This window comes from Phyllobates terribilis, unplaced genomic scaffold, assembly GCF_046119375.1.
Source record: "Phyllobates terribilis strain yellow unplaced genomic scaffold, ASM4611937v1 Scaffold_2__4_contigs__length_985480577, whole genome shotgun sequence".
NCBI classification, from domain to species: Eukaryota; Metazoa; Chordata; class Amphibia; order Anura; family Dendrobatidae; genus Phyllobates; species Phyllobates terribilis.
In genome coordinates this window covers 468,064,938-468,089,158 of record NW_027362762.1, presented here as the reverse complement: position 1 = coordinate 468,089,158, position 24,221 = coordinate 468,064,938, and the positions used below count along the sequence as shown (strand labels likewise).

General features: G+C 37.7%; 1 protein-coding gene across 2 annotated transcripts in view; it reads left to right on the top strand.

Annotated features, from left to right (window-relative positions):
* Positions 1-24,221, top strand: part of CSMD2 (CUB and Sushi multiple domains 2) — a 1,528,443-nt gene that overhangs the window by 1,193,950 nt on the left and 310,272 nt on the right. For both annotated transcript variants that reach the window (XM_073665735.1, XM_073665736.1), the window contains 9 exons: positions 279-417; positions 3,046-3,233; positions 8,469-8,657; positions 9,007-9,123; positions 11,272-11,487; positions 15,291-15,479; positions 17,550-17,719; positions 17,953-18,109; positions 23,204-23,395. In XM_073665735.1, the coding sequence (XP_073521836.1) occupies positions 279-417; positions 3,046-3,233; positions 8,469-8,657; positions 9,007-9,123; positions 11,272-11,487; positions 15,291-15,479; positions 17,550-17,719; positions 17,953-18,109; positions 23,204-23,395 (1,557 nt within the window). The remainder of the gene's footprint in view (positions 1-278; positions 418-3,045; positions 3,234-8,468; positions 8,658-9,006; positions 9,124-11,271; positions 11,488-15,290; positions 15,480-17,549; positions 17,720-17,952; positions 18,110-23,203; positions 23,396-24,221) is intronic.

Sequence of the window (24,221 nt, the reverse complement as noted above, 5' to 3'; positions counted from 1 at the left end):
ACACAGAGGAAACCCACGCAAACACGGGGAAAACATACAAACTCCTTGCAGATGTTGTCCATAGTGGGCTTTGAACCCAGGACCCCATTGCCGCAAGATTACAGTGCTAACCCTTAGTATAACAATACTAAAGTTTGATAATTTTTAAACATTATTAGCTGCAGAGTAATAGATATTCCTCTTTAATATTTTGCTTATAGATACAACAGTTAATTTGTTTGCTATATTATTGCAACATATGTTTTCACTTTTCATGTAATTTTTATCTCTTCTAATAGCTCCATGTGGTGGACATCTAACTGCTCCAAGTGGGATGATTCTGTCTCCTGGTTGGCCTGGGTTCTACAAGGACTCCTTGAATTGTGTGTGGGTTCTTGAAGCACAACCTGGATACCCCATAAAAATCACATTTGATAAGTAAGTTACCTGAAGACATTATCTGCCTGACCAATGGTAGACCCATTTCATTTCAATAAGCGAGTATATTTTTTATCATATCTTCAAGGTATATTCAATGTGTAGTCATAAACATGACTCCATACATTTAATCTTCATCTACTTTAAGGTAGACCATGATAAGGTAAGATAACGTAGAGCTGATGTTGAGTTAAAGCGTAACTGTTGTTTTAATTTTGATTTAATAATAATGTAGATGAAGTAATTTCATTAATCTTTCAAATATACCTTGTAAATGAAATCTGAAAGAAAACATTTCAGAAACCTTCTAGAAGATTTCTCCCTATGCTGTTTCTGAAGAAAATCCATATTCAGTTCCATAGATAATGAATACGGATTTTTAAGGGTTTAGGGTGGAGCCTACACAGCGTGCGCGCTCCTGGCTGGATCCCATGAAGTGTCTGTCAGTGCATCAGCAGTTTACCTCAGTCTTCGGCATAGTGCTGAGCACTGTAAGCTGTTGGTAATCAGGAAAAAATGGAGAGATGGATCTTTGCTGTGCTGCCAAGGACACAAATGGATATTACCGGTGTACAAGTGGAAGTATCCTGGTGGCAGTATTGATGAATAGCAGTTTTTATTGTCTTCATCAGGAAAAACCACATTCACAACCACAAAAAAAACACATTCAAGCCCTACCGCACTTTTATACACGTTTAAAAAGACGGACACTGTCGGATCACAGGCCAGACGGCATCCACAGTGTTTCCATCTGCCTCATTACAGGAAATCTTCTGCCGGGGGTTCCGTCTGAATCACGTATTTCGAGATTTATGCGAAACCCTGGAGTAAGTGGTAGAGCGTAGGATAAAATATATCCGATAAATGTGCGCCGAGCCTTACTGAGATTTTTAGGAGGCAGAATGAACAAATAAACAGCAAGTCAAGAATTTGTTCTATTTATTTTTTACGCTGTTTCTCGTGCTTTATACAGTAAGTGATTAGACGACTTTATTCTTCAGGTTGGTGCAATTAAAGCAATACCAGATTTATATCCGTTTTTTTATGTTTGGCTGCTGTCACACTAGAACACTTTTTTTTGAAAATACAAGATTTTGCATCGCTATTCGCTATATTTTGAGAACTATAATTTTTCTATAGGTATGCCGACAGAGTCACATGTAGTTTTGTTTTTCGCTAGACGAGTTGATGTTTTATTTATGCACATAGCATTTTTTGATCACTTAATCACCATGACTCAACTGTACATCTTTGGTCGGAAACCCTTATCCGACCATGACATATAGGTACGTCAAATGTCGTGAAGAGCCTAAACATAGGTTATTAGCATTTTAGGTCAAGTACCTGATTATAGATTATAATGAAAAATATTATTTTTTAAAACAAAGTAGAAATTTATTAAGCAAAATATGGCTCCCACTCCTGAGAAAAAATACTGACCAAATACTGATAGTGGGGCTGTGGTCAAATTCTATTTCTCATAAAAATGAACACATTCCTTGATTACAGCAATGTGTCACTTACTAAGCTGAGTTTTGCTGTTTGAATCAATGTTTTATCAGCAGGAGATTAATCAAAAGCTTGTTGAATTGTGTCAACAAGCTTTTGAATTCACTCAATAAAAAATCTTTTAGGCTGAGCAAGAAATGCATCGCTGTCTTCATTTTTTTATCAAATGTGAAATTTCGTCCTCGCAGGGCTGATTAGCCATATAATCCACTGTCACTCATCTATCCCACAGAATCGGTTCACGTGCACGCTCAATGCTGTCATCAGTGATGGATGGGCGTCCGGCCCCTTCCTCATGGCTGATACTTCGATGATCTTCCTTGAACTTTTCTATCCATTCATACACACTTCTTCCCAACAAAACAATTTCTCCATACTGTGCACAAAGGCGTTCATAAATATAATCACCAGATAAATCGTTAGACCACAAAAAATGAATCACTTGCTTTTTTTTCTATGCAAATCTCATGTGTGGAAACCTTGGTTTCTCACAGTACTGTCACAAATGAATTGACGTAACATGTTCAAACCTGCACAGCAAAGACTATGGAGACAGCAATCTCGTAAGGAAAGACCTGATAAGGCAGACGTTTTAATATAATCCGAGTGGGGGACATGTTTGGCTCACCCCCGTGTATGGTATGTCTTGCTAAAAAGTCCCAAATCTAGATCCCAAACTTGGCATGGCTGTAATACATTCTGTCATGCCATTCTTACTACTAAAGTCCTTATTATTTTATAAATATATTAATTATATCATAATTATATTTATAATGTAACTACAAGTATCTAATCTATGAGACAAGACCTATTGTATTTATTCTAACAGGAGCCTTAGGCCACGGCCCCACTATCAGTATTTGGGTCAGTATTCGGTCAATATTTTTTCTCAGGAGTGGAAGACAAAACAAGGAGTGGGTGATAAATGCAGAATTTGTGACTTGTTTCTATTATACCTTTTCTCTGATTGTTCCTCACCTGGTTTTGTCTCCCACTCCTGAGAAAAAATACTGACCGAATACTGACCGAATACTGATAGTGGGGCCGTGGTCTTACATGATTTTCTGGAGGATGGATTCTTTGTTATAATTTACAACTTTGTCTTCTTTGTTCCTGCAGGTTTAAGACTGAAGTAAATTACGACACACTGGAGGTGAGGGATGGAAAGTCTTATTCTTCTCCATTGATTGGGGTCTATGACGGCACACAGGTTCCCCAGTTCTTGATCAGTACCAGCAATTTCCTCTACCTCCTCTTCAGCACTGACAAGAGCCATTCCGATGTCGGCTTTCAAATCCGCTATGAAAGTAAGCCATATCTTTATGTAATATTTACATGCTGGACCATAATATCCCCCTTATATACCAATTTTACTATAATACAAAAAAAAATGCATTTCAACCTGGCTCCAAAATGCTACTTTTTTTGCTGATTCTGCGTCTGTTCTGTTGATCGAAGATAAAAAAAAGAACCAAGTTGCTTCTATTTCATTACAAATAATTATTCTTACCCAGTGAAAAGAATAAATCTGAAGGTCGGACTTTCAGGAATTGTTCATTTGTGTAGCTGGAAGCTCAGCAGGTAGCGCAGTGCACCCCTCAAATATAGAGAAATTGGCGTCATTGTGTTACTGGGCCGCTGCTCGATGTTTGGAGAGCTTAAATCTATTAGAAGCTGTTCCGCACTCTGCAGTCTGATCATCTTTATTGATTTTCTTTTACCATAACAACTGGAGTAATGACTTCTGGACAGCATTATTGAATAAGAAAGCTGCTTTTACTTCGCCCTAATTTGGATTCTTTTTCCTTTGCTTTGAATGAGAGCTGCCAAAAGACTATTTCCCAGAACTCGCTTCTGTTTCACATTTCTGTCTGTTCCCTGCTAAGTACAGTTATGGATGTAAATGTGTCGCTGTATTAACTCATCAGCTATTATTTAGTATTGTTCCCGCTCCGGTACTAACAAAATGATCAATCAATCTATCTATCTCTCCGAGGGTGAGTCAAAAATAATCTGCACTTTTATTTTAATCAACTTCCAGAAAAGACAAATGCACCATTTTTCAGCATAATCTCCCTGCTTTTTAACACACTTTGTCCATCTGTCATCAAGCTTTTGAACTAACTCAATAAACGAAAAATGTCGGCTGCGCTACGAGCCACAAGTACATCGCTGTCTTCACTATTTTATCAGCTGTGAATCTTCATCCTCGTACGGCTGATTTGCCGCATAATCCACTGGCACTCATCTATCCAACAGGATTGGTTCACGTGCATGCTCAAGGGTGTCATCAGTTGTGGACGGGCATCCGGCTCCTTCTTCATGGACTTCCTTGAACTTCTCTATCCATTTATACACACTTCTTCCCGACAAAACAATTTCTCCATACTGTGCATGAAGTCATCGATTAATATAAGCATCAGATACACCATGAGAGCAAAAAAAAATGAATCACTGCATGCGGCTCCTTTTTTTGTGCAAATTGTGGCAGCCATTGTTTCTCACACCACAGTCGCAAATGAATTGATGTAACACGTTCATATCTGCACAACAGAAACTATGGAGACACCAATATTGTACATAAAGAGCTGATAAGACAGTGTAGTCAACAGAAGTTTTAATATAACCAGAGTGCAGAAATTTTTTTGACTCACCCTTATATATGGTATTTTTTGCCAAAAACTCTGCAGTCTAGATCCCTAGCCTAGGATGGCAAAGCCATACATAGAAATCATGCTATATTGCATGCTAACATGCCATGTGTACTATTAAAGGTTCAATTAACATTTGGACCCTTTTTTGTTAAGCCATTCTTTGCTTGAATGTTATCCTTACCCTTTCTCAACAGCAATGGTTACCAATTTGATAAATATATAAAGGAAATTAGTTCTGTGTCAGCCAAAGAGCTAAATATTAATGCTTCACACTGGGGGACGACATACTCTATGTGTAAACTTTGGAGCTGCACAGGGGCCCGGTTGGTTAAAGGATCCACTGACACCTTGATAGAAGTTTTTGACTGTCTATTAAATTGCATATAATGGACATAACTGATGAATTTCATAGCTTATAATTACAAGGGAATTGCTAGAGATACATAAAAGGGCACTCGATGATGAGATATTAGATAGCAAGGGGGCCATATTCTGTTCTTGCAAAGGGGCCCTCTCCTGTCCATCCCATATTTGATAAGCTATATATACAGTATATATATACATATAAATGCAGTCTTTGGATCACTTGCTCATTGTCACATATATTTTTGTCTTATAGAATACACTATAAAGGAATTACATTTTATAAGATTCCATAACAAGACGGATGTCACTCTAATACGTTTCTTTAAAAAGTGAATAGAAATTTTTAATTAATTCTTGCTGTTTTGCCTAAGTGTTCTGCCTTGGGATAACCTTGTGAAGACCTGCCCTAGAAAATAGTTAAAAACATTCCGGTTATGACTACATCCACACTGACAGCAGCTATACTAATATCTAATTAATGTATTTCCTAGCTTCAAGACATCTGGTATGAAAATGTGACTTTTCTTTGCTTGTCAGCAAAGATTTTAAGTTACTTGATATCTAGATTACTTTATAGATACTGAAGCTGCACATAAAGCCCCTAGATATAAAGGAAGACCATCATAATACCTCATCATCTTCAACCTTCAGTTTCACATAATATATACAGTTCTTGCCAACCATGATTATACAAGAAGTCGATTTGCTTCAGAAGCATAAAAGATATATAATATCTTACTCTTGTAGATAGAAGACTTTTTAGCAGCTTTAGTCATGCACCATTATGCTTTTACAAAATTTGAGTTGTTTGTCTAGAAGTAAATTAAAATTACTAATAATAAAGGAATCGGCACAATCAACAGAAAGCCAGGGGTTGTCAGGGACATAAATATTGATGATTTATTCATAATAGGTCATCAATATCAAATAGGTGGGGGTCCGACACCTGGCGCCCCCTTCTGACATCTCGCAGACCACTGTGTTCTGCAGATTGGTCATGATGACGTGATGAAGAGGATCTCTCCATGGTTATAGTACAAGAGCTCCTTGTGGTATGCACAAATCAAGCTCCATGGACTCCATAAAAAGAAGAAAATAACATTTCGTTTATTATAAATGCCTTCATATCATTTACACAGTTGGAAAATATTTTATCAACCTGTACTATGTAATTTGTCTTTAAAACAATACTCCTCGCTGCAAAAATGACATTTTGCTATAAGATTATAATACTGAGGTAGACTTGGTCCCTGCCCTTTTATATACAGAGAATCTCATGGAAATGGAAGGCCATACTAATAGTATACAAAAATTCCCAAAGCGGTTATATAAAAGGAACAATAATGTCACAGGAAGGGATCCATGTACACATGCATGTAGTTATAGTGATTGTAGAGGTTGCAGTCGCACATGTGCCATGGAGCCTTGTGGGCCAAAAAAGCCCCTATGTGAGAAGACCTATGCTATGATAGTTAAGGGCACGGTTGGATATTTTGTATTGCCACCCACAAGATTGAAGTTACACCACTGCATGTACCTCTATGGAAGCTCTGTTTTGACTCAAATGTGTAAGGAGATGGACATACTGCCCACGTTCCTCCTTGAAGACGTGTGTTGTTGTGATTTGATGCATTATAATGCTTGCCTGTTTACCAAAGCAAAGCTGTGATATGGTCGTGTGCCTGAGACATGAAACTCACATATGAAGATTATTAGAGACCCACAATAAGGGCTGATGCACACATCCATGGATCTGGGTCCAATCTCAGACCGCTATGCAAGGACCTATAAAACTCTGAATACATGAGATCTAAACTGCATTGTTGCTAAACAAAATGTACTTACAAAAAATGAAGGCTCTTTGCGAATAAATTGGCCAATTCATGGATACCCATCAACCACAGCAAGGTAACCTCCCCCTGATAAGTACCTATCCTACTAAGCATGCCTCTCTCGGGCTATAAGCCTACAATTTAAATGGGCAGATAGGAACCAGCACTAATTAAAAGCACCCTTGGGCTGATGGGAGGAGTGCAGAGTCAGAAAGGAGGCAGTCACAACCTCCAATGGAAAACTGCAAAAAACCTGACCAGCACCTCCATATAGTGTGAACAGGTGCAAGGTATATTGTGAACAGGTGCAAGGTATAACGTACTGCCTCCTCCTTTGGAGGAGGCAGTATGTTATGCAATTATTGCAGCTTGCACCTGTTCACATTATATGGAGGTGCTGGTCAGGTTTTTTGTATTTTTGCGCATGACAGCTTCATAAGAATACATGAAGCTGTTGTGCTTCAATTGGGAGACACTCAGCCAGTCCATACATAGTGGTCCATACTCGGACTGATTTTCACGAATGTCTGAATGAGCCCTAAGCAATTAATTGCATCTACAGTATATGGTGAACTACCTGGTAATCTGTGTAGACGTTCTCTATTGGATTGTATAAGATCTAATAATATACAGTTGCAATCAAAATTATTTAACCCCCATTGCAAATTATTTTTATTAGCCCACCTTACTATTTTTTTTATGTCTGCAGTAAGCCAATCAAGCAATAGCAATTTAAATAGGACAACACAACTAATAGATTAAGTAGTTTCTCCAAATTCAACAAAAAGTTCCACTTTTAGAGACTACAATGTTCTGGGATTTATTCAATCCCCTGAAAAGAATCCCTCATAAGAACTACATTTACAAATCAGATGTTGTCTCAAGCACACCTGATGTAATATTCAAGGGCTTCATAAGTTGTATCAGGTGTGTTTGAAAAAAAGACACATCAAATGCTGGCTAGGGTGTTGTGACTGTGACATTTTATTGCAAGTTAGAAATATGGCTAAGAAAGTGGCCCAAAAAGTTAAAAGATTATTGCCTTTTGCAAACAATGAAATGGATATAAAAAGAAAGCAAAGGCATTGAATGTTCCTAGAAATACAGTTGTAGTATAGTTTGCAAGTTATTGGAACACTGGCAGAAAGAGGAAGCTGGCTGCTACCAGATTCTAGAGGAGGAGGCAGATTGTCAAAACCATAGCGTAAGGAAGAATAAAGCATATATTGAAAAAGAATCCCCTGCTTACAGTGAAGCATGATGGTGGCTCGGTGAACTAGAGGCCATAGCACATGAGGAATGGGTTAAGATTCCTCAGGAACACTGCCAGATTATGGTGTGGAAATATGCATCACTTTTCCAGCAACTCATAAAGTCAAAGGATCCTCTACTAAGTATAAAGATGCTTGTCACAAAGGGGTTGAATAATTCTGAGACTGCAATAATCATTAAAACTGCATTTTGTGTGGAATTTGGAGAAACTACTTGTTATATTAGTTGTGTTAACCTATTTATATTATTCTTCTTGATTCATTTATTGTAAAAATCAGAACTGTTCTATGTGTGACATTATGTACATACGTTATACGTTATTACTTAGCTCAATTGACTTTCATACATACCACCATGTTTGTGTGATAATGATGATGATGGTGGTGTAAATCTTATTAATTTTTTTTTATGCCTTCAGCTGTAAAATTGCAGTCAGATCACTGCCTTGATCCAGGAATTCCAGTCAATGGTCAGCGACATGGCAATGACTTTTATGTTGGGGCTCTTGTGACTTTTAGCTGTGATTCAGGTTATACCCTCAGTGATGACCAAGCACTGGAATGTGAGCCGAACTTCCAGTGGAGCAGACCACTGCCCAGCTGTGAAGGTATGATTGGACATATAAGTATACATGAAGACATACAATTGTGCATGGATGCTTATGACGTATTCTGGAGTTTGTCAATTTTAAACATTTCAGTTTAAGATTTTGTGAAAGCTATGCACAATTTTGTGATAAAACTGGATTTCTCCTTCTCCCAGGGAATGTATTATTATAGATTATGGTAATATAAAATAGCAAAACTAAAAAAATATTCAAGTGCCCTCATAGCCCATACATTATTGATAGGTAATATTAATTTAGTTCCTGATATTTATTACATATATTTCATCTTAATATAATGAAGTCTTCAGCCTATAAATGTCACTAATTTGAAGTGGTGTTCTCTTTGTAGCTCTTTGTGGAGGTTATATCCACGGATCAAGTGGAACAATCTTATCTCCAGGTTTTCCTGATTTTTATCCTAATAATCTAAACTGCACTTGGACTATAGAAACTTCACATGGGAAAGGTAAAAGCTTACATTTCACATCCCTATTTTGAAAAATAAGTCACGTTTATTTTCTCTTCTGTTTCCCAGATTATACCAATAAACATTTAGGGGCTGATTCATTAATTATGCCATAAAACTGAAATGTTACAATTTTTTTTTGCAACTCGCACTTGCGCAAAAATGTTGCAAATGTTGGCATTTTTATGTCAGTCCTGTACAGCTCCACCAACGTTTTGTACAGTGGTCAGAGCTAAGCCGGAGAAAACATGGCCAAGCGCATTTACCAAAGTTTTATTTATTCCACAAAAGAGGATAGAAATGTACTCCATTTCCTGGAGGTGTATTTACATTAAGTATTTTTGCTGAGTTTTTGGAGCAGAAACTGCAAGCTTTTGAAGAGTTTTGAGTTTTTGAGAATTCTTTTGGGGAGTTTTATAAGGAGTATTTCTTTTTTTGATGAGATTTTGAAGGGTTTCAAAAGAGTTTTTTTCCAGAAGCATTTTATGCAGCTTTTTGATTTGACAGAGTTAAGTCTGGAACTGATTTCATTAGGCTCCATTACAAAGAAGTGACTTGCACATTTTATTCCACCAGGTATTTTAAAAACCTTTTAAAAAAATCTAAAAAAAAAGCACACATGGAGCACAGAATCCACATGAAAAAGTGAACATAGCTTAAAACTCTAAAACTTTCATGGATACTAGTATGTTTAATCATCATCCAAAACTAGGAAAATATAAACTCTGTTAACAATATCAATGGAAATCTTTATATTACATCAGATTTCTTCCAGAAATTAGATGTTTTTTTAAATATATTTCCCCTGAATCCTTACTTTACTGTGTGGATTTTCATGGATTTCTAATATTATCATTTAGTTATAAAACAGATCGTCAATGTATCAACAACAGCGACTGTATATTACTGTAACTATGAATGTTTCTGTCATGGTCTTGCAGCTCAATCCCATTTAGCCTTGTTCACTAGAATAGGCTGAGTATCAAGCGCATCAGCACTTGTATGCATAATGTGGTGCCTGGATAAACTATGAATGCTTCACTGCAGCAATCATACACTGATGGCCTATTCTAATTTCATTCAACAGCTCTTTGATATTTACAATAGATCATCTCTACAGTCCATGTCACTATATCAAACTATGACTATATCAGCTTTTTTATTTTTAAATACATGCTCATTTTATATTTTGGGTTACATTTTTCTATAATATTTAAATATAGTCTTAATATGCCAATATTTCCTCAGATGCAGCCTCTTCTCTTCCAACCCAGAGATTTTTTACCTAAGTATCAGTTCTGCTCACCCCTCTCACAGTTAATAATGTAATCCCTCACAACGTACAGAGGTAGCATCCGCTAACATGACGGCCGCCATGCTGCGTTCATAGTATACTGAATCTTGGTGCCCAGCACTATTAGCATAGTATGGGTGTATTCAGTCCCTATGTATAATCACTACCTTACGCTATTGCTGTGGTGCAGCACAGCCATCAATGTAACTGCTGCCATATTTGTGTATTAAATGTATTTTATAAACAGTATGAATATTATACTATTATGTACATTTATGTACTTATGATGGAAATTTGCAACACATATACTAGATTTTTCAAAGAACAGCTCAATATAAGGACATCTATGCAGGCAAACTCAGTTGCAATTCGGCGCCATGAGACCTCCTAAATTCAGCACAAAGTTGTAGGGGCTCTGAGTAGTTATGATTAGGTATATGTCTATAGCATCATATTGTATCTTATTATCTGTTATTGTTATATGCCAATAAAGGAAGATTTAAAGTTAAAAAGGTTAAACTGAATGTAATGCATGAATTTAACCTAAATTTAAGAGTTCCTCCATACTGAAAGGAGTGATATTTCATCCAATGTACTTGATAATGAGCAATCTTAAATATCGTCCCATTTCAATGAACAAACTAATCATTTATGAGAGATAAAAATGGCATTTATCATTTAATGCTGTCACATAATAGTCTGTCTAGGACACTATTGCTAAACCTGCCATCATTTGTAACTCGTGGGCGAAATCACCCAGACTTTCTTATTTGTGGAGACCTTTTCTTAATAAAGAAGAAGAATGCAATTGCTGTACCCTGATATATGCTGATGGCTGTATTCTCACCCATCAGGTGTATTCTTCACCTTTCACACCTTCCACCTGGAGAGCGGCCATGATTTTCTACTCATCACAGAAAATGGTAGTTTCAGCCAGCCACTAAAACGTCTCACCGGCTCAAGGCTACCGGCTCCTATTAGTGCTGGATTATATGGAAACTTTACAGCTCAACTTCGCTTTCTCTCAGATTTTTCCATGTCCTATGAGGGATTTAATGTCACTTTTTCAGGTAAGGTCACTTCTGTTAATGTGTTGCAATCATCCATAATGGTGTAAGGTTTCCCGCGGATTAGCAGAACATGTCAAGTTTTGTTTTAGCTCAGATAGTATATAACTTGGATCTTGGAGTTCCAAACATGACAACTAATAAATTCACTGGTATTAGTTTTTTAAGAGAGAATGTGTGGCTGACATCATATTATTGATTTCAATGATAGCTGTCAATCTTTTTGAGAATTGAATCGGCTTCAGATGTGTAAGGAAATGGACATACTGCCCACGTTCCCCCTTGAAGACGTGCGTTGTTGTGATGTGATGCATTATAATGTTTGCCTGTTTAATGATTTGCATTTTCATGTGATGAAGCTGTGTTTTGCCCAGCAACAGGTAGTGAGTAGACATTGACAGAGTTAATGTTTAGGACTAGCCCAGAGTGGGAGGGTATAAGGTGAAGGGACAGAGACAGTTTCCTGTCAGGAAATCAGATATGGCCCAGCGTGCCGTAAAAGCAGACCTATAGCCTGACTAGTGAGCAGAACCCAATGACGTGGGTGTCCCTGACGTGAGTGGATTTCGAAGCAGTGAATGGCGTTATCCTGAGTGAAGAGAGAGAGGGAAAGAGAGAAGTGACCAAAGGACAGAGTGATGCACTGGAGATGGGTCCTGGGACAGCGGCTCCGAGTTTATAACTCAGAGATGTAACAAGCCAGGATGGGATAGAGAACATGAGATGAAAAGAATAATCCTGGTGGCAGTTCTAAAGCACCAAAGGTGGAGAAGCTAAGTCCTGGCCATATTGGCAAACTAGTTCTCTAAAGAGGGAAGAGGACGCGGGTTGAGAATGGGATTCTCACTTACTGGACTGTAGTACTGTGCTGGGTAGTTGTGAAGATATAGGACTGAGTGAGGCAGAACCGAGTCATTCTGAAAAGGAAAGGAGGAATGTATATGAAGATGTTGAAGATTCTCTATGTAAAGGAAACGTTCGTGAATTTATGGACTCGCTATCTACTGTACATAGCTCCCACCAAGTTGCTGTTTAGTAAAAGATTGTTCTTGGCCAGCCGAAGTCACCGGCATCATGCAGCCTGAGAGGGTATAGCGCCCCTATAGCTCAAGTCCACACACTCAGCCAGGAACCCCACCTTCATATAACATGCCGGGGCGTAAGATACGAGTACCTCGCCCATGGCTACTGCCCCATGACACATTACACTTCCACTAAAATAGTGCAAATATTCTAATTTCTTCTGCCGTGTATACTTATGCCACTTGCCAGAAGATTTTGAAAACATAACAACAACAAAATCAATTTTGATTGAAACCTTGGGTACACAGGTTGTCCAATCTGAGAATTATTGTTTCTTAGAAGTGTGACCTTCTCAGATCCCTCATGATCACCAACATCACCTAGGAGCTTCATGAAAAGCCAGTGGTGAAATACACTGAAATCAAAGAACTTTTTCTATTGTCCATGAAATGCAGAGACATGCCCACCCTTAAAAAGACAGAAAATCTCTGTAATAGCTATTCTTACATCTCTGTAACCATATGCTGTATTTTTAAAAGGAAAAAAACAAAATACTCTAGGGAACTCTGGGAATGAAAGACCAAAACTAGTAACTTTAGACCTAGTGACAGATCCTATTTAATGGCCCACATAAATGTTCTAATCAGCCAACAAACATCTTGCTTGGGATTTTTAATTCTATAGTGTACAGCTGGCTGCCTGGGTTGCCGGCCACCTTCGAGTCTCAGATTGGATGGTTAACTAGATAAAAAAGCACATCACTAGCATGGCTGCTTTCTGTGCTCTGGAGTTGGCCAGATCACTGTATCTGACCAGGCTTAGTCCCTCTGTGCTTCTTCCATGATGAGGAGGCAAAGTTGCCTCATGTAGCAGCCTGGGAGAGTGCTCTGCTTGGACCAGTCATGCAACTATGCCTCTGGTCCGATATGTCAATGTTTAGGAGCAAGAAAAAATAGAGAACCGGTGCACCCTCCAGCACCTTGGATTGTCCCAGAGTCTGTGATCGGCACTGCTACAAGCACTCAAATAGGACAGGAAGAGAAATGATCCAGCTCTCAGGAAGCCGATTTATAAAAACAAGGACTTCTTTATTCGGTATTGGTTAAAAGCAGACAAGTATCCAGGTAATTTTTCATAAGCATATATCACTGTAATCCATGGATAAAAAATAGGGGCACATTGGGAGAAAAAGAGTTAGATCTTACCAGACGCGTTTCGAACGTTATACGTTCTTAAACTTGGTATGAATGTGTTTAGGAGCACATCACCCCCCTGCAAAGCAGGAGGCAGGAGTCAGGGTCAGTGCACTCTTATAGAAAAGAAGTTCACACAATCCCTTTAAAAATTAAAGATTTTCCGAAGTAGACAACTACTTTAAGTAACAATATACCAAGATAAGAGTTCCGTTACATTTATTAAATATTTCTCTTTGGCTATAACTCTCTCTGCTAATCATATAAACTTTTGTGTCAAGCATAAAAACTCTACAGAAAATTCTGTCACAGATATAATAGATAAATGAATCAATTCATTAACCTAATGATTAGTCATTTTTCTTTATTTAGCTATTACTAAAGAAAGTAAAAAAAAAGGTGCTTCAGGAGCTTCAAAGCTGACAAATCATTTGACCTTGAATAATAAGTAAAATTGTTTAAATTGATGGATAAAGTTAATTAATTTATTTAATCTGCAGACCTAAGGATCTGACTATTCCTCAGAATATTTTGCTTTAGATTTATATATAACTGGATTGATGCATTTCTACTTAATATTTCAATAAAACTGTTTTAGGTGCTGGAAAAAAAATGTAGAGCTGTCTGACAGAGGAATAAAAAAGTCTCGACCTTATGGTAATTCAATCTCAAAGAAGATCTGCACAAGCAAATGGTTACTAAAGAGAAGTACATTGACTAAACTTGGCAATCGAGTTCGTGACATTGAGGTTGTGAATCCAGGTTAATGTGGTTGGACAGTGTAGCACTTCGAGAAAGGGCTTGTCACGGCATTCTACTTGACAAAGTTTTTGCCTCAGGACTTAATTTAAGGGAAGCCATGAAATCATGTCTTGCATCTTGTACTGCTGAAATCTCTACCTCAAGCTCCTTGTTCACCAGGATGAGAACTATAAAAAGTAGTGCAATTACGATATATACTGGCAGTGAAGGGGTTGATGACTAGATTCCTAGTAATCCTGATTTCAGCACTTGAGTGAGTGAGAAGGAAAGACCTCTATTCGGCTCTGCCTGTCTCAACCTTCCTTGATGCTCAGGCTTAATTTCCTTGTGACGGATACAAATGTTCTGCCAGAGGCTGTGTGTGTAACACTGCTGCTCTGTATACACTGCATCCACTTCTCTAATCATATGTCCCTGCCAGTTACAATGTATAATTTATTTTATAGGGCTGACAGCAATTGCTGCTTCCTAGAAATGTACAAGTTGTGCTTTCCAGCCTTAAGTCTAGTCATTTACAGAAATGTTGTTCAGGTATCAAGTGAGGGTCGAGACAGAGGGTGTCCCTGAATGGGGGATATATCTGCAGGATACATTGTCCTCATTAAAACAGAATAGCGAGCTACAGATGGAACTTGAACTTTCTGTGGTTAAATTGTTTATGATGATCACTTTCTCATTTAATGCAATGCTGTAGGTTTACTTGTAGACCTTTAGAAACCAAAAACTTTGGGATGCAACACATCATTAACTCATTTGCTATAAAATAGTAATGCTTTCATTATTGTTAATTATTTATGGTTGTTTTCATCGTATTGCTTGTTACTGCAGAGTATGATCTGGAGCCATGTGATGAGCCTGAGGTCCCGGCCTACAGCATCCGGAAGGGGCTACAATTTGGAGTTGGTGATTCCTTGACATTCTCTTGCTTCCCTGGATATCGTTTGGAAGGAGCTTCTCGGATCACCTGCCTGGGAGGTAGACGGCGTGTGTGGAGTTCGCCTCTCCCAAGGTGTGTTGGTAGGTGGTCCTGTGCTTTCATTTTTCGTTTAGTTCCCTTATAGATTAAATTAAAATTGTCAATAGGCAAAAATCCCTTCTTTACCGGACTTTTTAACATAGGAGATGCTAGATTATATGAAGTTTGATGATTTCTGCACAGTAGAGATTTTTGTGTTTTAGTTGTTTTAGAACTGAGATATGCAATTGTAGTTATGTTGTTGTATTGAATGAAGTCTCACTGGTTTTCGACTCTCTGTGCCAAAAATGTTTCATTGTACTACAGTTGTCAGTATACCTCGTGAAAGTCTTCATATAAATAGGAACACGGTTTAGCTAGACCTTTTATGTTCTGTCTGTTCAAGAAGGTTTGCAAAGTTTTTACAAACAAGTTTAGTTGAAGGAGTTATCTGGGACTATTTTATTTTTTTTATCAAGGGTCTAACAACTACCAGGAAGGTATTTGTTAACTACCTGCCTATTCTGCCCATTATGCTGCATAACGTCAACAGAGCAGCTCTTCCTCTTCCGGGCTGCTCTGTTCAACATGGCGTGATTGCCCGTATCATACTGATTGACAGCCGGCTCTCTGTAGTTGTACAGCAGGGTCCAGCTGTCAATCAGCATGACATTGGCAGCCAAGCTCTGTCAACAGAACAGAGTGGAAGAGAAGCATTTGCTCTGTCGACGTGACTTCACCAGAAATCACAGAATCACCGGCAGGAGCAGTTTGTGACCTCTCCGGGCACAACAGACAGGTATTTAGCCTGTAATTTCTAAGGCTCACAAGAAAAAATAAAATAGTCCCAGATAACCCTTTTAAGATAGAAGGATATATTTTATCTAGGCCAATACCAAAAGTTGCCTTTTTTTGTATGTTGTTAATGTAGGTCCAAAAGATTGATATTGTAGGCCAGAAATAAGCATCTTTATATGCAAGTACTATGGATTAAAAGCCTATAGTGCCAACATTGCACATATTAGGAAATGGATACAGCAGAGCAACATTGATATTTACTATACCCATTAACACATATAAAGCATCTATATAATCCTGACCTTAAATCTGTAACTTGTACAAAATAATATCGCTGCAATTATGAGAACAATCTAGCTGATATAACTCAAGGCAGTGGACAGTTATTTTTTTATTAAACATGTATCAAAAATCAGCATGCATTATGATTGCGTGGATTATATATATTTTTTACTGAGCAATTCATATCTTGTGGGGATAGTTCCAGAATTGCCAACTTGACATTTACCAGTGTGATCCCCTGTGATAAACAGGCACCGTGATTAATGACTAAATTAGAACTGAAATGAAATGCAGCGCTGAAAAGTGCAATTTGCTTTCTATTACAACACAATTGATGGAATATACTGTGAGTTACTGCTGGTATAGGAAGAAATGATAATAACTTGTAATGTCAGGAAAGTTAACAAATAGGTTACTTTTCAAAATAAAACGCAGTAATAAAATATATATGACATAGTATATATCAGTCTGAAATGAGAAACATGGTAGCAACTTTTCCAGTAGACACAAACTTTAGAAATGCAGAGTAAAATTCCAGCATCAATAATGTGTGATACGTTCTTGGTTGAAAATTGCTCTGCAGTCTGTACTGCTCACATCAGAGAAGTTCAATGTCTCATTGAAGATAAAGTTCCGCTCCACATTGGAAAAGCTTAAGTCGATCTATTGTGGTAGAGTAGTGAGGAGCAAGATGTCAGTAAGTTGATGGTAAAATATCTGCGATTTTTACACCTAGAATCTCTGTACAGTTTTGTATTGTGGCTTCTATGAGCATGGTTTTATATTTGTAGTTTTTTTTTTAACTGTGTTGACGGTGTAAAACATGCCGTAGGAAAGATATTCATGGTACTTTGATTGGTAAAGTTTCAGGAAAATAGAAATATATACAGTATGAAATTGTTTTTTGTGAAAGCATATATTAGATTAACTTATACGTAGAAGCTAAATATAGTTATCAATCCAACTACATGTATAGAATACCACCCCCCTCTATTATTAAAGGTCTTAGTCTGTCTTGTAGATCTTGACTCCTTGCCCCCTTCTTATTTCAGCTGAGTGTGGAGCATCAGTCACTGGAACGCAGGGCGTCTTGTTGTCCCCCAACTATCCAGCCAACTACAGCAACCACCATGAGTGCATCTACTCCATCCAGAGCCAGCCTGGAAAAGGTGTACAGCTGAGAGCTCGGACATTTGCCCTCACTCCTGGAGACTACCTTAAGGTCTGACATTTTCTAGTTTACATAATATATTTGGGTATTTTTAGTCCTCACTTATTCAAGTTTTGATTGGCAATTGTGACTTTATCACCAGTTTATTGTCTCCTACTTATTTTAGGTCATATTAAACCTAAATGTCACCATGCCATCACTCATAGAAATTGGGTATGATGACTATCAATCAGTAAGATACTATGCTTTGCTCATTCATCTTGTGGTTTGTTTCCATTATCTAGGTCTACGATGGACACAATAATTCTGCTCGACTTCTCGGAAAGTTTAGCCTTTCTGAGATGCTTGGACGGAGTCTGAACAGCACTTCTAGTGCTTTGTGGTTGGAGTTTGTCACTGATGCAGAAAATACCAGTAAAGGATTTGAGCTGTTTTATTCCAGTAAGTCTAATTAGGAGGAAAATCATTTAATAAAGGCTTATTCTGCTTGAAACATAAATATAATAATAATAAACCTAAAAATATCTGTACTTCATAAGGTTGAGCACAGGAATTTTAATTTTCCACGGATGACGCAGACTGTTAAGGAGTTAAATTTAAGCAACACTATAGCAACCTCATTTCTCTCTCGAAGTAGCTAACATAATAAAGTTTCAAAGACTTAATAACTACACCACTGCTTGGACTTCGAAACTTAATTACTGCAACCTTAAGAAATGTAATGAAGTGACACAAGGAAATGTCTACAATGTTCTCCGCTGCTGCAAAACACACCTCCCTGTGTGGAGCATCACAGCCCAATGATAAAGCGACCTTGTTAGAGGCCTTACTAATTCTTTACCTATTTCCATACAAATATGGGACTTCAAATCCATTTAAAAGTGGTCAATGGTATCTAGTACATATGGCTCTGGCTGTTAGAACGGCATATGCATATGTACTAATAATATACGCTATAAATGGGAATCATATGTGATGACTAGTAAAACTGCAATAACTAGCTGCAACTGGAGATGTTGTCTATATTGTGACAAAATAAGGAATAATTGCCCCTCCCTCATATATCTTTTTGTCCTTAATAATCTTTATTTTCAGTTCATGTCTGGTTGCTGACACCAGAATGATGTACTTATTACATCCATGTCTATCAACATTAGCAATAATCATACCTGTAATTGTATTTCTAGCATTTGCTGAAAGGGTTATTCTCAGAATTGCAAGTTATCCCCTACTTATAGGATAGCGTATAACTTACTGGTCACTGGTGATCTGACCTACTGTTGGTGGTCCAATCGCTGCTTCTTTGTCTTTGAGATTACTGCTAAAAATGTCTAAGTCCTGTATTCAACTTTCTTCATGATTCTGAAGCACCAATCTTGGAATTGCTGATGGCCTAGACAGTTAGTTCCCCAGCAATTAGTAGGTTATCTCCTATCCTATAGATAGTGGATAGAGATGAGTGGATAGATTTTCAAGACTCCATTCCCTTGAGCAGATCAGTAGTCTCTGGCCAATGGACGGGAGGGATTCAAATCTCTTATCTTTCAGGATTCCTGAAGCAGCATTTGATTAGCCAGGCTGGTGCATCATCATCAATGGAGCACGATGCACAGATGATATCTCACCAGCCTGTCTGATCAAAAGGCATGTTGGGGATCCCGGAAGGTAAGAACCTCCTATTCAATGGCCAAAGACTACAGACCTGGCTGATGGACCAGCGTCCTGTGAATTGATCTGCTCAACTCTAATCGTGGATAACTTGCAATTCTGGGAATAACCATTTAAGTATCAGTAAAGGGGTGGCCCAATATTGGAAAACTCCATCTTAATAGCGGAATTAAGGAGGTATTGTCCAATTGTGGATGACCCTTTTAATCACTTTTTTGTTTGAAGAGTTCACCCCATGACAAGCTGATCTTACCATGTTTCATCACTGGGACCTCTGTCGATCTTCTGTGTATTGTTGGGAAATCCTTTAGCAATTTTGCCGTTTCCCTGTAGCGCCACCACAAGTGAAATTAAGCTTTATAAAGTTCTCATCTAAATCAACAGGCAGACTGTAATGTGCAGCTGTTCTTTGCCTGCAGAGTAAGAGGTTCTGTTTATTCATATTTCCCTAATAATGTATCTGAAAATTGGTTTCCTAAAGCAGACAACCAGCTTAAGTGTTTTTGCAAATGATAATGCATCACAGAGGAGGTTAGTAAGGTTGAATAACAAGTTCATAAACTCCAATTAATATTACCAGTCTGTTGATCTGCAGTAGGGCAATATAATGTGGCAAATGTCAATTGCCCAGATTATTCGAAAATTTCCTTTTCTACTCCAGATATTTTTCAAGAAATTTGCTTCTTCAACTTGGTCAATAAATTGACAATCACAACAACAGTGAGTTTCAGAGTCTCATTGCTCTTTCAGTAAAGAAACCCTTTCTTAATAATGGTGAAACTTTCTTCCTCCATAGGCAGAAGATCACTTTAGACATAGAGGATGATCTGCATTGTCCAGTCATATATTCAGCATTTTAATTAGACTCCCCTATGTCATATTTTTCCAAACTGAATAAATCTAAGGTATATTATTATCTTAGTCCTGCAACTTACAAATTCTCTTAACAACCTTGGTTTTCTGCACCCACTCAAGTTCTGCTATATCCTTCATATACACTGATGCCAATATTGTACACGGTATTCTAAGTGTGTCCTGACTAGCAACATGTATAGAGGTAAAACTATGTTCTTGTCATGAGCATCTATGCCTCCTTTGTAGCATTTCAAGATTATATTTGCCTAGGCTGCAGCTGCCTGGCATTGGTCGCTAAAGTTGAACTTATTGTTTACCAGTGTCCCAAATTCTTTTACAGTCCCAGTTTTATCTAATATTTTAAATTGCATATCCTGAGAACAAGTTTACATTTGTCTATATTACGCTTTACTTGCCCTGTCTCCTCCCAAGAGTCCAGCATCCCTAAATCTCAATGTAATATTGTATTATCCTCTTTGTTGACTACCTTACAAAGTTTTGTCTAATTGTGTAAAATTCTACTCTGGAAGTTGTCTTCAAGGTCAATAATACGTTAAGTATTAAAAATGAAAGGGTCCAATGCTGACCCCTGTGGTACAAACTGGTAACTGTTACCCAGTCAGAGCATGTAGCATTAATAACCACCTTCTATTTCCCATCATTCAGCCATTTGTTAACCCTTTCACTCATGTTTTCCTTCAGTGCCCATATTCCTATTTTTATGTATGAACCTGATCACATTACTTTGACAGGATAGAATACATGGGATGAGATACATGGAACATCAATTTGAAAAGATTCAAATATTTTGCTCACAATAGTGGTTACGGGCTCACTTTTTGACTCTACTAATTAATTTTAATTATTGGCATATGTTTCTCTAGATGAAGTAGAAGAAACAATTGTTAAATCAATCACTGTTGGAAAAAAAAATTGGAATCATCGACAAAAAATATTTGCATTAAGTACTATTATGATCATTGAGGCATGGACTTTACTAATAACAAACATTATTCTAGATGAAGTCTGTTCTGTAATTTTCAAAAGTGGTTGACAGATTAGTTTTGCCTAAGAATGGCACCAGAATTTCAAGCATTATCTTTTTTTCCGATGCAGATTTGTGATTGGTCACTAAATATCACTTTCATTCAGTCATTCACATTTCATGATTTTCTTTGTTTAGGTGTTAGTATTAGCATTTTTTGGGGTTTTTTCCTATACTGTATATTGGTTTAATTTCAGTCACAAACACTGACTCCTTTTTCTGTCCATTTGTTTTTTCATCTGTTTTGTGACATATTTGCTAATTTCAAGGCCTATTGCTTTGAGTAAGTGCTGGCTTGTTGTGGCTTGTGGTGTTCATTCCTGCCATGGTGGTCTCGAGAAACAAAAATACACAACTTATTGCTAATTTGTGAAACTCAGATTGTACATTCCTGTTTTATTAAAACATCTTTTACCATTTTCCATGTCGGACTTCTATCTTGAAGGAGTTTTAAAATCCGTTCAATTAACAACTCTTATGTTGACCTATGTTTTCCTTCATTTTGCCAAGTCCAGCTGCTAGTTATAGATAGTACGTACTCCCTTTTGACTGCCGACTAATTATCATTTTTAGACTTCGACTAGACTATTACACATTTTATCATCACTACTTGATTTAATATTTTTAAACTGTTTTTATCTTTTTGATATGGAAAACAAATGCCATCAATTGATAGAAAAGCCGGGAAAACAATGTGTTGCGATTCCGTAATTTTTGCTGGGAGTTGTACTTCTGCAGATCACCGTTTCTTCTAATCACATCAAGAGACTGGCAGGCCTTTTAGTTAATAGATGTTCTCCCAGATGCTGTAGCTAATTGTAAATGTCCATATAAGAGACGAAGCAACCATTTGAGGTTTGTCTCATTACCAACCATCTTTTCATGAAAATATTGGTAGAAGCAGACACGTTGTCCTTTGTGCCGGTTACTAATAAGCAACCTCATTATGGGATCAAAATGTGTCAGATCACACAGCTCCTGTCACATTTCCTTCGTCATATTTCTAATAAAGATTTTTACACACAATGCAGGCAAATAATACATATTCCAAAATAATTCAATGCAGAAATAAAATAAAAAATGTACGAACGACCATCTAAAAGATTAATTAAATAATTTCCATAAGTTCAGTCCCGGGTTCAAACAATTGCTTTGCAACTGAATTGCATTAAAGTCTTCGGCGCTTCCATTTAAGTTTGCCGCAAGTTTGAACATTATGTAAATACGTTATTTAATGTTAAAGTGTATAGGAGCAAGCTATGAAATCACAGTAGGCCCCTATTAGGGAATAAACAATTTTATGCTTAAATATACATTATTAACCTTAAAATTTATCTATTGAAGACGCAAGAAAGTCTCAAATGTTCCAGATAAAATATTCATGTACTACACACTTCAAACCAAACTCTCAATTACTTGGGCTGCAAACTTCCTAGCAGATAATAATTAGATGAAGTTGGGGCCTAGCTCTCGGGGTGACCTACAATAAGGTTGCCGCCATATTCTCCCATTAGCCATTCCTTTAGAGACACACTCCACCAAAGGGATATTGCTCTTTATAAGTTCATCACTAAATGAGCACATACATTATAATCCAGTAGCTAATTGCTTGTCAAAGGAAAGGCTGAGGGCCTATTTCTCCAGTGCTACGACAGCAAGTGACCATGAGTTATTATGCAGCTGTCCAATGTATTATTTCTGTCTGTGCTCCCATCACATGGTTTATCTGTGATTATAAATCACTTAGTATGAAATATACCAGTATGCAATCTGCTACTGTCCCTCATGGCCGTCTCTGAAGACATAGTGACACCACTGTCTTGCTTCTCTAACACTTCTTAATGCCTCTAAACCTGGCACTAATTGTAATTATCCACCAGCTGACAAAGTGACAGCTCCGCAGGCTGACTGGTCAATCCTGCAGCATTATCATGTCTTTCCTTAATGTCCTTGTCTTGACTCCGCAGGTTTTGAGTTGATTAAATGTGAGGACCCAGGGACACCGTTGTATGGATACAAGGACAAAGACGAGGGGCATTTTGCGGGAAGCTCTGTCTCTTTCAGCTGTGATCCCGGCTACAGCTTACGTGGCAGCCGCTCCTTGATGTGCTTGACTGGAGAGCGGAGAGTCTGGGATCAGCCTCTTCCCTTGTGTATAGGTATGACATTTTATTTCTTTATGAAAAGAAATTCTGACATTTTGACATCCTTTTAGTACAGTTAAAGTGCAAATACAGAGACGAATTGGTCATATACACACTGCCGTAAATTTATCAGAACTTGTGCCAGTTTTCTAGAACGATTACATGGTAAAAGGTGGAGCCCAGATTTAGTGTCATATGCGGTGGCTCAGTGGTTATCATTGCAGCCTTGCAGCACTGAGGTCCTGGGTTCAAATCCCACCAAGGACAACATCTGCAAGGAGTTTGTATGTTCTCCCCGTGTTTGTGAGTTTTCTCCAGGTTCTCTGGTTTCCTCCCACACTACAAAGACATACTGATAGGGAATCTAGATTGTGAGCCCCATTGGGGACAGTGCCGATAATGTCTGTAAAGCGCTGTAAAATTAATGGTGCTATATAAGCGAGTGAAATAAATAAATGCACTAAACGGACAAAAATACTTGAACACACCTCTAAATCAATGATTTTTCATTCAGTTCAATTTCCACAGAGATCTAAAATCTAACTCCTAGCTGTGCAGTCCGCCTTCACAGACATTTTTGAGAGAACGGCATTCTGAAGAGCCCACTGACTTTGAATGTGGTCCTGTAATAGGAGCCACTGTTATAACAAGTCAGTTCATAAAATGTATTCCCACCTAAATATTCCTCCATCAACTGTGAGTGATATTAATGAAAAGTGGAAGCATTTAGGAATCACAGCAACTCAGCTACAAAGTGACGGGTCGCCAAGTGCTGAGGATCATACTACATAAATATTGCTAACGCTCTACTGATACAATAACTGCGGAATTCAAACCTACC